Source organism: Haplochromis burtoni, unplaced genomic scaffold, assembly GCF_018398535.1.
Source record: "Haplochromis burtoni strain Fernald_Lab_line unplaced genomic scaffold, NCSU_Asbu1 Contig_140, whole genome shotgun sequence".
Taxonomy (NCBI): Eukaryota; Metazoa; Chordata; class Actinopteri; order Cichliformes; family Cichlidae; genus Haplochromis; species Haplochromis burtoni.
Window position 1 is genome coordinate 324,522 of NW_024582501.1, and position 12,741 is coordinate 337,262.

At 38.0% G+C, this 12,741-nt stretch overlaps 2 protein-coding genes across 4 annotated transcripts; one reads left to right on the forward strand and one right to left on the reverse strand.

Annotated features, from left to right (window-relative positions):
• Positions 1 to 1,925: 1,925 nt before the first annotated feature.
• LOC102313879 (tumor necrosis factor ligand superfamily member 14) lies at positions 1,926 to 5,048 on the forward strand. Of its 3 annotated transcripts, none has more exons than XM_014336486.2 (6): positions 1,926 to 2,254; positions 2,540 to 2,790; positions 3,468 to 3,537; positions 3,782 to 3,829; positions 3,927 to 4,158; positions 4,289 to 5,048. In XM_014336486.2, the coding sequence occupies exons 2-6, from the start codon at positions 2,593 to 2,595 to the stop codon at positions 4,476 to 4,478; spliced, it is 738 nt and encodes a 245-aa protein (XP_014191972.1). In that variant the 5' UTR covers positions 1,926 to 2,254; positions 2,540 to 2,592; the 3' UTR covers positions 4,479 to 5,048. The 3 variants fall into 3 exon arrangements, with proteins under 3 accessions (XP_014191972.1, XP_005931414.1, XP_042080474.1); XM_005931352.3 differs by having other exon boundaries at positions 2,573 to 2,790; XM_042224540.1 differs by lacking the exon at positions 1,926 to 2,254 and having other exon boundaries at positions 2,261 to 2,790.
• Positions 5,049 to 8,367: 3,319 nt separating this feature from the next.
• Positions 8,368 to 10,514, reverse strand: LOC102314168. The gene is made up of 3 exons (XM_005931353.3): positions 9,979 to 10,514; positions 9,827 to 9,863; positions 8,368 to 9,493 (listed from the first exon to the last, which is right to left on the reverse strand). Exons 1-3 carry the CDS (start codon positions 10,222 to 10,224, stop codon positions 9,117 to 9,119), a joined length of 660 nt encoding a protein of 219 aa, XP_005931415.1. The 5' UTR covers positions 10,225 to 10,514; the 3' UTR covers positions 8,368 to 9,116.
• Positions 10,515 to 12,741: the final 2,227 nt, after the last annotated feature.

The window sequence follows — 12,741 nt, forward strand, 5'->3', positions numbered from 1 at the left end:
CCCCCAGATGATTGAGACTCCAATTCTATTGTTTAAGGGATTCTGTAACATTGTAGATTTTCACCGATACTGCAGAGTTTTTAATTTCATTTTCAAATCTCATTTACTTAAAAGTAAATGCAAATATTGCAGTTACACTCAGAGTCATACCGAACTTACATTTTCCTCAAACTAAATGCTTCCTCTTCAGTGTCTGCACTCCCTGACATTTTGTTTCCTGACCCATTTTCTTTCATTGCACTGTGCTGCTCTTGATAATTTCCTTGCATCTCATCTTAAGAGCCATTAAGTTACAGCGATGATTCAATTCAATACATCATTCAATGACTACCATTTTTATGTATTGTTAAAGTATTAAGTTATACTTTGCAAGTTAGCGTGAGTGCTAATTTGTCCTTTAATTTCTTAGTAATACAGATTTATTGAAATTTATTTCAGTGAAAGTTATTTGGATTGTGTGTATTCTTGACCAGGAATTCCCTGCTTACAGGGGGATTATACATGCTGGGTTTGTGTAAATCACAAAGTTCTGCCTTCACTTTCTCTCCCACTTTCTGAATGTATCAGTAGGTTTCCTACAGTAGGTTTTATTTCTCTTAATGTGTCTAAAACTAGTCAACTTTATACTCTCTGAAATAAAAGAAGTTCCTTTAGTCTTGCTTTTTTGTTTGTCTTAGCACTTTTACTGTAACTCACCACTGGGTCTGTCAGAGTCTGTTCATTTTGTCATTCATGTTGGACTGAGCATGCAACGACCACAACAACTACAGTCAGGCCTTCCTTGGCAGCAGACTTGTCTCTGCCCTCCTTACAACTTGCAAGTGCCCTGTGCACACACTGCATATCTCTGTTTGTGTGTCTAAATGTATGTGTCTGAAGTAGTAATTTATATTGCAAGTCAGTAAGTGTGTGTGTGTAGTTTCACCATATGGAGTATGTCACGTCAAACTTTCCCCTCCTACAGCAGAAAACAGATTGTAAAAATACTGGTTTCAGGTTATGATAAAGAGGATACCAAAAAGACTGTTTCTTCATAACATTAGAGATAGTGTTTAAGCAGCAGGGAGAAAAAGAAAGCATTCAGTACCACAATTCAAAACGAGGATTGCATTATGAAACAGGAAATGCGAAAGAACAAAAAAAAAAAGAACCATAACCAACACAGGCTGCCTGCATTTCTGTACTCCTACTTAGCTGTCCACATTTACATGAAGATGAATCACACTTTCAGGATGTTAGATAATAAAAGTAAATACATTTAAAAAATGACATGTCACTAAAACATTTTTTCAAAGGAAAAAAGTGAGAACTACATCAATACTACTTACAAAAGTGAGGAAAAAATGTCTCGTTGTCTCACTTTTTCCAAACTGCTGCAAACCATCAAGCTCAATCACTGCAAGCTGTTGCTTGTTGAAAAAAAAAAAAGAAAAGAGAAAGAAACACCGCAAGTTCCTCAAAATGAAAATAAAAGCAAGTTGCTTAATCCACCTGAGACACCTAGAATACAGAAAGAAATTTTGTGTGTGAAAGGGGGGGTTTACTGCAAGATTATCACTTACAATGTGGGTGATAGTGCAACACTGTGGTGGGAGGGCTGGGTAGTGGTCAAGAGTGCGGATGTGTGTTACAACTTGCCACCCCAGCTCATCTGGTTTTGCTGTACTTAGTTTAACATCACACTGCGTACTTGCTTAGTATTAGAAATGCTATAAATGTGCATAGCTAGATGAAGCGACTTTCTTAGAAACTGATAAAAAAAAATCTAAACAACTTAAAACCAACATCGACTGTTCAATAAAACATCAAGAACAGTGAGGCAGAAACTAAAGAGTAAGAAAAGGAAGTGTCAGCTGTGATGATAACTATATTCAGCAGTTGTAGGGAGTGCCCCACACACACGCACACTACTCACTCTCTCACTCTTTGTCTCTGTGTCTTTGCTCCTTCCCCGTGTCATCTTCATTTCCTCCTTATATGAGCTGAAAAGCAATATTTGCGATAGTTGACAGCAGGCAAGCGGACACTAGAGGTTGGACTGAGTGCCAATATCTGCTCCGAGAGAAAATATCTAGAGAGGGAAAAAATTTAATAAATGAGTCAGTAGCGTAGTTCAGAGAATGTTGTTAGGTCTATATTTTTGAAATGCGTTAAGAATACATTTGCTATTAAATATCCCAAACGAGCTTCAGAGGACTGTGTAGAGACTACACTGGATGGTTGGCTGAGCGGTGGAGGAACATTTAAATCCAAGGTAATTTCCCTTTCCCTTACAAGAGTTTTGTTTTTATTATTCTTTCATTTGATTGACAAGCTGTCTTTCACTGTGCTGTTCAAGTAGTCGGGATATGAAGAAATTACATTGTTTTCAGAAACTGCTTGCATCATGGCTACTTAACCTAAATAGACCGTAAAATAACTGATTTTTTTATGTGTAGATTGTTGCTTTGTCACATATTCTTTTTTTAAATATTTCCTGTCCGATCTTCCTTTTTCCCCCATTTCTTTACACTCTACTGTACAACTTTTTTTCCTTCAGTATCTCCTTTGACCTTTACCCTTAACATCTTAGGTTGTCTCTGATCTGGTGGGATGTCAGAGGGCGGCGCAGGTGCCTGCCCCCAGGTGTTTGTGGTGGACAGTCAGGCCAGCTACATTAAAATGCCCCCTGAAAGGAAACCAAGGTGGGGGAGTCAGCTCCAAAAGTTTCTTCTCTTGCTGGTGGGACTGGCCATGTTGGGAATAATCGTCGAGGGATTTTTAATCTACAAACTTTACCAAAGGACAGAGGTGAGCACGAGGTCTGTGTGTGATTGCGTACATGTGTGTTGTAAGAGAAGAGAGAAGTGTCAGTGCTTGGACTGACTGGAAATTCCTTCTCTTTAGAATTTCCCTGCTTGCCCCTACGTCATATTGAGACATGTCATTGCAGGGCTAAATGCGTTTCGGTGTGGGTCCTCGTTTGCTCTTTAAGCTATAGGTCGATAGTGACACGTTTTTCAACTGGACTCTTTCTCTAGTTGTACTTCCCTTTATTTGTATCTCAAGCACAAAGCTGCAACATTAACTTCACTTTTTTTAAAGACAGTTTCATAATGCTGTTTATTATTCACCTGCCTCTCACGTGTTATGCCCTCTGTTTGTATATAATATGAACTGCACTTAAAAATCAAACCTAAGATCTCAGGTTTTATTGAAAATATTATTGTTACATTTAGGTTACTATTGAAAAAAATATTGGAGTATGTGGTTTCATACAAAAATAATCTAATGTGTAAAACATTACTTGTATATATACATATATATATATAATGTATTTGCAGAATTTACATTTAGTGTGCATGTGTTTTTCCATACATCTCTAAAGGACACCTTCCCTTATTGCATGAGGTTCCTACATTTTGACAAGCACACAAAGATTTTCACTCAGTATTTGTTGTGTTGTATTTATCTTTCCTTCCCTGTAGGCTTCTTCTTCTAACCATGAGCCTGACCTTAAGAACCGGACAAACCCCAAGCCAGAAAGTCTGGTGGGAGGTACTGAGATGCCCATTCTTAACATGATTCATTGATAATTCATGATCTGCATAGAAGATTGTCTGTGAAGGGAAGCCAGAACAATTAAATCATCATATAATTTAGAGCATTAGACTGCTAACACGTTGAAATTTTGTATTGTTTTTCCCCACAACTTCATCTTAAGAATTTTATGTGTATATTTAAAAATGTTTTTTTACACTGGTTGATCAATTAGTTGATCTGCCCTTGCTTTCTTAAACAGGTAGGAAGATGAGCAGAGATGAGAGGAGACCCTTTGCTCACCTGCTGGGTAAGAGGCTCCCCTCATCACTCAAACATGAACACTGCATATGAGCTCTTCAGATAAATTATGGTCCAAGCAACTGCTTTCTCTCTCTTTATCCAAGGCTCCAATAAGCCGGGGACGAACGATATAGTGCAATGGGCAAAAGAGGGTGACGCAGTCACCCAAGACATGAAGTATGAAAAAGGCCGGCTGACAGTAGAAAAGGAGGGCTACTACTATATCTACTCCAAAGTGATTATGAATGCAGCAGAAGAGTGTTCACTTAGCCAGCACAAAGTCATGAAGGAGACCAAAGCCTATGATAAGCCTATAGAACTTATGCAATCAAAAAGGTACTCTTTCTTTCCTTTCTTTCCTCTCTCCTGTCGTTACTGGTGTGCTTATTTGTGTGTTGCCTGTCTGTAATTTTTATGTTTGTGCTGAGTTGATTTAAACGTGACACCTATCATATTTTTCTTCTAGTATTCATTGCTCAACCTCAAAACCTCATTTGAAGCTTCTAGAGGCTTCAGAAGATTTGTGGAACAGTTACCTGGCTGGGATTTTCCAGCTGCAAGTTGGAGATGAAATTTATGTGACACTGAAGAATATAACGAAGATTCATGGAGGGTCTACTCTTAACTTTATGGGGGCCTTTATGATATATCCCTAGAGACACGTGTGTGCCAGTTTATCTTATTCTATTTACTCAATGTTAATTTTACACCATCTGTTTGGATGATTTCTATGTATAATATATGCACAAAATAGATAATATATGCTGTACCTGGTGTATGTATTTGGATCACCAATGAAGAAATAACATTTTGTTGTTTTATAAAAAAGTATCTGATATTCAGGTTATATAATGCTATTTTTGCAATGTGGTTTCTTGTTTAAAATAAATAATGTTTTTTTCATCAAACAAATTGCAAAGCAGTATCATATCCTGATTATGACACACAACAAGAACAACGAATAAGAAGGTATCTTATAAGTGAAAGAATGAGATGCGGCAGATTTTTTTCTTGTTCACATATAAAACTGTGTGAACACTCATAAAATCATTTGGAAACAGCTTGGATACCTTAAACACACTGTGATGAACCACAGACAACCCACATTACATAGCTGCATATTGAGAGATGCAACAAACACCAATGTCTGCAAGGCACTATATGTGTGTGTGAAGTGCAGGATGTGGTTGAGTAAGGATGCAGTGAGGAGAAAATGGGGGAGGGAGTGGAGTGGAGGTTGGGGGGAGTATCGAGATGCTGGGTCTAGTGTTCCTGACTCAGCTACTTTCACACTTTAGGGGAAAGTTTCACATCACTGAAGCAGTTTCAAGTGGAAAGAAGTAAACCATATAGATCTACATATAAGTCAATGAGGGTTCATTAGCCAAAAATGGCTTCTTCCATGGCAGTAGAGTGGATAGACAGAAAAATGAAAGTGTGTGATGTGGAGTGAGAATAAAACTAAAGCACATGGACTAGTAAAGACAGGTGCAGAGACAGGTAACTAAATCACCACTAAGACAGAGACATAAGTAAGTGGAAAGACTGACCTCAGATACCTTTGAAATATTTGGGTCATTTCCTGCCACAATACACAGATAAGCATCTGTGCAGAGAGGAACAGGCTCAAACCAAGATAGTCTTTGCAAACTTGAGCTCGAAAGCAATGGTTGTACAAACATATCATGTTGCTGATGTTTATTACTTGCAGCGGTGCAATGTGTCCATTGTCTATTTATGTTAGTGCTTTATTTTACATAGTTTTCTTGGGTTTTACACCCTTGTTTTACATACTATTTCAAGTCTCTGTTTTCACTACATTTCTTCAACTTCAACTACATTTCAGAAGCAAGCGTGGCACATTTTGCTTCATTCTACTAACCTGACAAATTTTCTTGTGAACATCATAAGCTTTCAAACACAGCATGTATTCAGGTCATAAAATCTGATGCATTCCTCCTCAACAGTAACAGGATGCATCAATAAAAGGCTGCTTGCACCTTAATGCTTCAGTAGTAACGATCTGTTTGACGTGATAAATGTCCACTGAAAAGGGAATAAGTAATTCCACTTATAGTAAAAGTCTTGTGTTTCATGCACATGCAAATTCACATGCACATTCACAATGCAATACGTTTCAAGGGCTGCACATTCACAGATCTGGTGGTAAGAGCCAGAGATGTGCAAACAGGGACACTGACACACATGAGTCCTGAAAAGCAGCTGCAGCCATACACAATGCAAGGTTTAAAATGAAGAAAGAAAGAAGCTTGACTAGTGTTTTGTGAATCTTCACCTCAGCGAAAGCACTTTTACAGCTCCATTTCAGACTTGTCCCTTGTAAGCAAGTAAAGGGTACGTTGCCATCATGCATCAACTGTATGTAATCTTACAGCTAATCTTGTTTAATGCATATCTTAACAGGTCAAATGTTTGAAAATAATTTTGATAGAGTACTTTTAAGTCAGCAAAATCAGATTTTTTATCCATGTTTGTTGCCAAAAATATTGTCAGTTCCGTTGTTTGGAATTTACTGTAAATTTGGGGTTTTTTCGTTCATTTTTATTTTTAAGGTGAAAAAAGGTCACTTTCTCTTTCAGCTGGCAGGTACATGTTGGTATGTGTTTTCACTGGCAGGAGCTGCCATGCTTTGAGGTGTGTGTGGGTGTTGTGGCACAAGGAGTGACTGACAAAGCATATGAAATTGCACTGTTGCATATGTGTGGGGAAACCAGCACTTAATCATACAGGTATAAGGGCAATTTGATGTGCTGCAACAGAGCTGCTAAAAACTATTCAGCGTGCAAACTTTTCACGAGTTTCTATGTGCGGTGACGGTTATAGTTGGCTAAGAAAGCTGCAGAGAAGTGGTTTACTTTTCAAAATCTGTCTTTTATTTACAATGCTACTGTCCTATCTAACTTGATCTGAATTTAGATAGAACTGAAGTTTATTTGACAGGCTATTGACTATTTGACTGCACTATGAAATAAGGAAAATCACTGAGGAAACAACATGAAGTCAAAAAAGGTAAACTATGCAGCAACTTTTTCCCTTTTGTTTTCAGATTTTGCTCAAAGATAAACAAATAAAAATTTATTAGAAGTAAAGACATTTGTTCTAGAGTAAAAATAAGAGAAGAAAACTATAAAACTACCACAACAACCTGGGACATGTATTACAAACCAAGTTTATCATACCAAAGATTTCTCAGCTGCTAGCACACTAAGTATATGTGGGTGCATATAGCAGAACTCACCAAAGATGGAAACTCCCAAAAAACAGTAATTGTTATAGAAGAAAGAGAGATTAAACAACTTTATGGCCTTTTGCCCTAAGCTTTACAGTTTGTAGAAACACATTACGAGGAGGTTTCTTAACAGAAAGTTTGCAACGCCGCATTTGCCCGCTTGTAGTCCATGAAAGACAGAGCAGGAGTCAAAGAGTTGGCCAATCAGGTTCACCAGGGTTTTTGACTGGTTGCAGGAAGCTGTACCAAAGGTGGAACACCTGCCACTACCTAGTCACCTATTAAGGGTGCAATGCTGGTAGGTGGTGACTTCTCGTGTCCAAAGACACTACTGCAGATGTGCTATAAGTGAACCAAGATTTTTTGAACTTAGCTATACACATTACAGCAGTGTAACAGCACCAAACAAGCCTTGTCCATGTTTGGAAGGCTGGCAGAAAATTGCTAAATGTTAAATAAAAAGTCAATAAAGTTATAAATGTATCTGCCTAATTTTTAAGGTACAGCTATGTACAGCTGTGTGCGCCACTGAATCGTTTAGAGGAATGAACAAAAACAACAAACTTGTGGGCCAGGAAAAAAAAAGAAAAAAAGAGATTAAACCAGCTGTAAACAACTTCAATAAAGATAACGGGAGCTGTAGGTTCACTCGTAACCACTGGTCCCAAAAACAATGCATCACACCAAATGTGTACCTGTAAAAATAAACAACTGATTGAACTTGAAATTTCTTTATTTTTATGTTTCTTTCAGTTTTGAAAATCACTAGTTTAGAAAAGTGAGTCCATATAAGCAAAAAAAGAAAAAAAAAGAAAAACACTGTACCTACATATGCACAAAAACACATGCACTGATAGTGCATGTGTTTTTGTCATATGCAGAAAGTGTACATTCATCTTTAAAAGTAAGGATATGATTAAACTTACTTTGTTTTAGTTCGTTACATTCAGTACTTGCTTTTAGACCAAAACCATCTTTTTATATATATGTACATGTACTAAAGCGTGCTTTTTGCTCTGAGCATTTGTTGGAACCATGAAAATCCTCACTCATTATGACAGCACCAGATGAAATTTTGTTTCACTTGACATCTCCATCTCACGTATATACGGGAGGTGTTTGTTTGGTGGCTTATAGGGTTTTTTTTCTTCACCACACATCATGGTAAATAAACAGGATGTGATGTGCATCCAGTTCCCGGAATGAGGTGTGTAACATTGAGGTAAAATTTGTCACAGTCGCTTTCACATTTTCTTATTTAACACCAAAAAATACTTCATGTCACCACATCCATGTTTTTAATATGGATTACAGAGAAATACATTCAACAATGGGTTCGTCCACAGGACTTAGACATCTTTTAAAAGCAAAACAATTTCTTAGGTTGAGTCTTTACGCTTAATTGTAATTAATAAACAAATAAACTGAATGTTTTAGAAATTCTGGATATGTTTTGATTAACTCTGACTTTTTTTCTGCATAAGTGCACAATCTCACTCATCACTTGGTTACTCATCGCTTCCAAGAACAGATTAACAACAGAAGAACTAAATGCATCCCTGAAAGGTTTTTTTTATTGTGGTTGCAGAAGCCTAATGACAACTTGAAATCTGTATATTGCACATCAATATCAGTGTAGTGACATCTACTGTACATTTAAAAAAAATCCTATACAAAATATAAACATTGCTATAAATAAAAGTTATAAATAAAAGCAACATAAGTACATAAATAATTCCATATCACCAAATAAATATACAGAGAAACATTTTTACATAATTACATACAATGAGGCAAGTTTCTAGTCTCTCCATATTCTCTTTGCATTATCACAAATGCAGCTTTTCTTGAGTCTCATAAGGTTCTTTCTCCTAGAACCTTTGCAAGGAAGCTCGTCATAGCTGTGAAAAACGGCACCCAAGCCTGTCCGTTTTCAACTATGTGGGTTTATGAAAAAACAGACTTCTGTTCTTACTCGTTACAACCCACGTGTCTCGGGTCCATTTACTTCTAGATAACAGCAGTAGCACTCCAGCATGTGCATCTATGGGTCTATGAGGAAAATTCCAAATCCTGAGCTTTGCAGCTCCAGTTTCCAGTCTTCTAGGCCTTTCTGTACTGTCATCTGAGTGAGCAGTCCCTGGTTTTTTAGTTGAGCAACAGTCCAGCATTTCCTGCTCACAGGTAGTATACCTGCTGGAAGCTCCACTTTGCAGGTAAGTTCATCACCTACTTTCACCGTGAGAACACCCGCGTTGCATGTGGAAGTGCAGGTGAAATTTAGCTCAACATACATGAAGTAGGCTCCATGTTGTACTGGCTCCAGTGAATGCCGCTCTGGGTCGAAGACAAAGTTGCTTCCTACAGATGTCCGTTTACCATATGAGATGGATTTCCATAGCATGGTGGAGTTTTCCAACTCTGCAAGAGTAGACAATTACATTTATTTTAGTTTTTGTTTACACAAGATAATATCAGATTTCCCGGTTACACTTATAGATTTGCTAAGACTTGTAACCCCATTTGTTGTAATGCAAAATAGGGTTTTTATTTTTCTCAAAAACTTAAATGTACACTTTTCATATAAACAGCAAACAGTAAAAGACTAACAATAACGTTAAACCACGAGGTCATTATTTTCTGCCTACTCTAAATCTTTTGCAAAAAAATGTTATAACTTCCGTTTTTTCTGTAGATTCAAAAGACTTTATGTTACATGGCTTTATATATTTGGAAAATCAGTAAAAGACTTACTTGAGTTGGCGGCTTGTAAATAGGAAAATTTCTCCATCTGTTGGCAAAACAGTAAAGAATTTGTGAATCAAAATGGATAAATGTAAGAAAAGAAACGATATAAAGTAAAAGGTTATACAAACTTTCTGAACAAAATGATAATAATTAATTACCTTATATGCTGGGGAAGATGCGTCTCCCGTCTGCTTCTGCGGCGTCCCAACTGATGGGGGCGAACTCAAGGACTTCATGTCCGACCGCAGTTCCATCACAACCATCGCTCCTCCGACTGCAAGGGCTGTGGTTGCCACAAAGAGAAAGCTGATGGACATGACTAAAAAATTGTCCAGGCACCTTCCACGCTGAGGGCTTCTTTCCTGAAGCGCTTCAACGTCCACGTCTTTGGCTTGCTGTCCCATCAATCCGCAGTAGGGTCGCTTGAGCTTCGGTCAAAAAGTTCACACTGAGCAGCTTTTATCTTCTCAGAATAAAAGGTTTGAGCGAGCTTTAAAGTTTTATAGGTCCGGCTTTGGTTGGTTGACGACCAAAAGATAGTCCGCTCGTCCGCCGAGTCCACTGCGTGTCTTGGTTTAAATGTTTCAACTGTAAGCACCCATAGCTATTTATGTACGTGAAGTCACTTTCAGACAGGGAGGAAAAACGCGGAAGTCATGGGTTTCCCTACCGTCCCCACACATTCACACCCCCTCCTTCCCTGGTCTTACAGGAGGTGAGAAAATAGACGCGCAGATTTTCCGCAGCGCTCTTCGCTATTGCGCAAGTGCACCCTAGAGAAGTGCGGTGGAAAACGAAAGGGACAGAAGAGACGATACCTTCAACTGCACTACATTCCGAAACAGTCAAACATAGCTAACCTTTTCACTTTGAACAAAGCAGGACTGGCAAAAGTGGCACAATGGAGATAATGATCGCATGAAAAAAGCGAATATGGACGCGACTGTCTTGGGCCTTATGGGAGAATTTTTTTCTTTCATTTTTTTTATGTCGGTGTGTGTTTGGGGTTTGTGGGTGATTGGACAGTGTAGGGCATTTGTATGTATAATAATAAAGAGAGAGAGAGAGAGAGAGAGAGAGAGAGAGAGCGAAAGAGAGAGCACGAGAGAGAGGGGAAGAGAGTACTAGGAGCAGTTTTACCAGGAGCATGTCAAATGACAGTGTGACTGGTTGCACAAAAAAATAACCAGGAATATCCCTTCTTGCGTTTGAGAAAGAGAGAGAGCGAGAGAGTTTTATCTGCTAGGAGCAACTACAAGCAGTTTCACCAGAGGCATGTGAAATGAGACTGACTTTAGCTTGAAAAACAAAAAAAAAGCTAGGGATATCCCTTTGTTTTGTGTGTGTGTGTGTGTGTGTGAGAGAGAGAGAGAGAGAGAGGAGAGAGAGAGGAGAGAGAGAGGGAGCCCAAGGAAAGAGAAAGCCGCACGAGTCAGCTATAAGGGCAGGGATAGCTCAGTAGGTAGAGTGGTGGCCCCATGATCGGAAGGTCGGGGGTTCGACTCCACTGAACGGCTACCCTGAGGTACCCCTGAGCAAGGTACCGTCCCTACACACTGCTCCCCGGGCGCTGCATTGGTGGCTGCCCACTGCTTCACTGGGTGAATGGGTTAAATGCAGAGGAACTATTTCCCTATGGGGACTAACACGCACACTTTACATTAAGAGGAGCTGGATGGTGGAATCTATTAATACTGCAAAAACTATTTTCCCTTTTCAGCTAGTCTTAACAGGTACAGTTCAATGCTTTGATAATAGAAGTATGGGAATTCCCCACCATATCTGTATAAGAGAGGGGAAAGGCACGAAGAGTTGAAGAGTGACACTAAAAGGATTACATAGTGAGAGTGATTTTCTCAAAAAAAAAAAAAAAAGTAATGCTTTTATTTAAGAAAGGAACTTCTGTCTTACACAAAGTCAAAATATAACTGGCCAATATTATTATCTTTATTCTATTATTATTATTTTATTTCATTGTCTTTCTAAATATTTTACATGCCATGTAATAGCTTGGTCTTCTATTCATTAGCATATCAGTTTCACCATCACAGTCACCACTTGCTTCACCATCAAAGAACGTTTAGAAACCCAAACGAGGTACATGCCGCAAAACCATGAATTCTATCAGAGTGGCATGGCTATCTGGCTTTCTGAATTCAAAATGTGATGTTTACATATGCATTAACTTACTTACAGGATGCTTCAGTTTTTCAACATGTTTGACATGTCTGTTTTCCAGTTTATGCAGTTGTTATAAAAACTAACCATTAACACAAAAGTGAAGTTATTAGCTATAGAAGCAGCTAATAACTTGTGACTGACATTTCAAGTTGAAACAAACAGAACATGCTTGTGCTGCTTTCTGCACAGACGTGACATTTACAATGAGATGTTAAATATAAACTTATCTTGTAAAGCGCTTTGGGTGCCTTGAAAAGCGCTATATAAATCCAATCCATTATTATTATTATTATTATTATTATTATTATTATTATTATTATTATCAATTAATTACTTTTTTGTCCTTTCCTTACCTCACGAGTGCCTCATTTCACTGATCCTCTTGCAATACAGTCTACGCCGACATCGCTATCCACACACATTTGAGAAAGGGCTTTTTGCTATCTGTATACTACATAAACACTTTATTCGCATTCATATAAATAGTCATGCTGAAGTTAGATGTTGGTCCAGACTAAAATATATCAACAACTATTTGATAGTTTACAGTGAAATTTTCTGCTGGATAGTGCAGCATAAAAAAAGCTGCAAGACAGGGAAGTCAAGGTAGCAATAAACCAGTAATAAAAACACATGGGCAGCCATTTGTTTATGTTTCTATTTATTTATTATCACCGGTGTAAAAGTGACTTACACATTTTTAAAACCCTTGTAATAAAACAACTAGAAATAATTAATGC

Coding starts and splice junctions, on each gene's coding strand:
- LOC102313879 (XM_014336486.2), top strand. CDS start 2,593: ATGTCAGAGGGCGGCGCAGGTGCCTGCCCCCAGGTGTTTGTGGTGGAC. Junction 2,791..3,467: donor AACTTTACCAAAGGACAGAG/GTGAGCACGAGG, acceptor CCTTCCCTGTAG/GCTTCTTCTTCTAACCATGA. Junction 4,159..4,288: donor GAACTTATGCAATCAAAAAG/GTACTCTTTCTT, acceptor TTTTTCTTCTAG/TATTCATTGCTCAACCTCAA.
- LOC102314168 (XM_005931353.3), bottom strand. CDS start 10,224: ATGGGACAGCAAGCCAAAGACGTGGACGTTGAAGCGCTTCAGGAAAGA. Junction 9,864..9,978: donor CATCTTCCCCAGCATATAAG/GTAATTAATTAT, acceptor TTTTGCCAACAG/ATGGAGAAATTTTCCTATTT. Junction 9,494..9,826: donor TTTACAAGCCGCCAACTCAA/GTAAGTCTTTTA, acceptor CTACTCTTGCAG/AGTTGGAAAACTCCACCATG.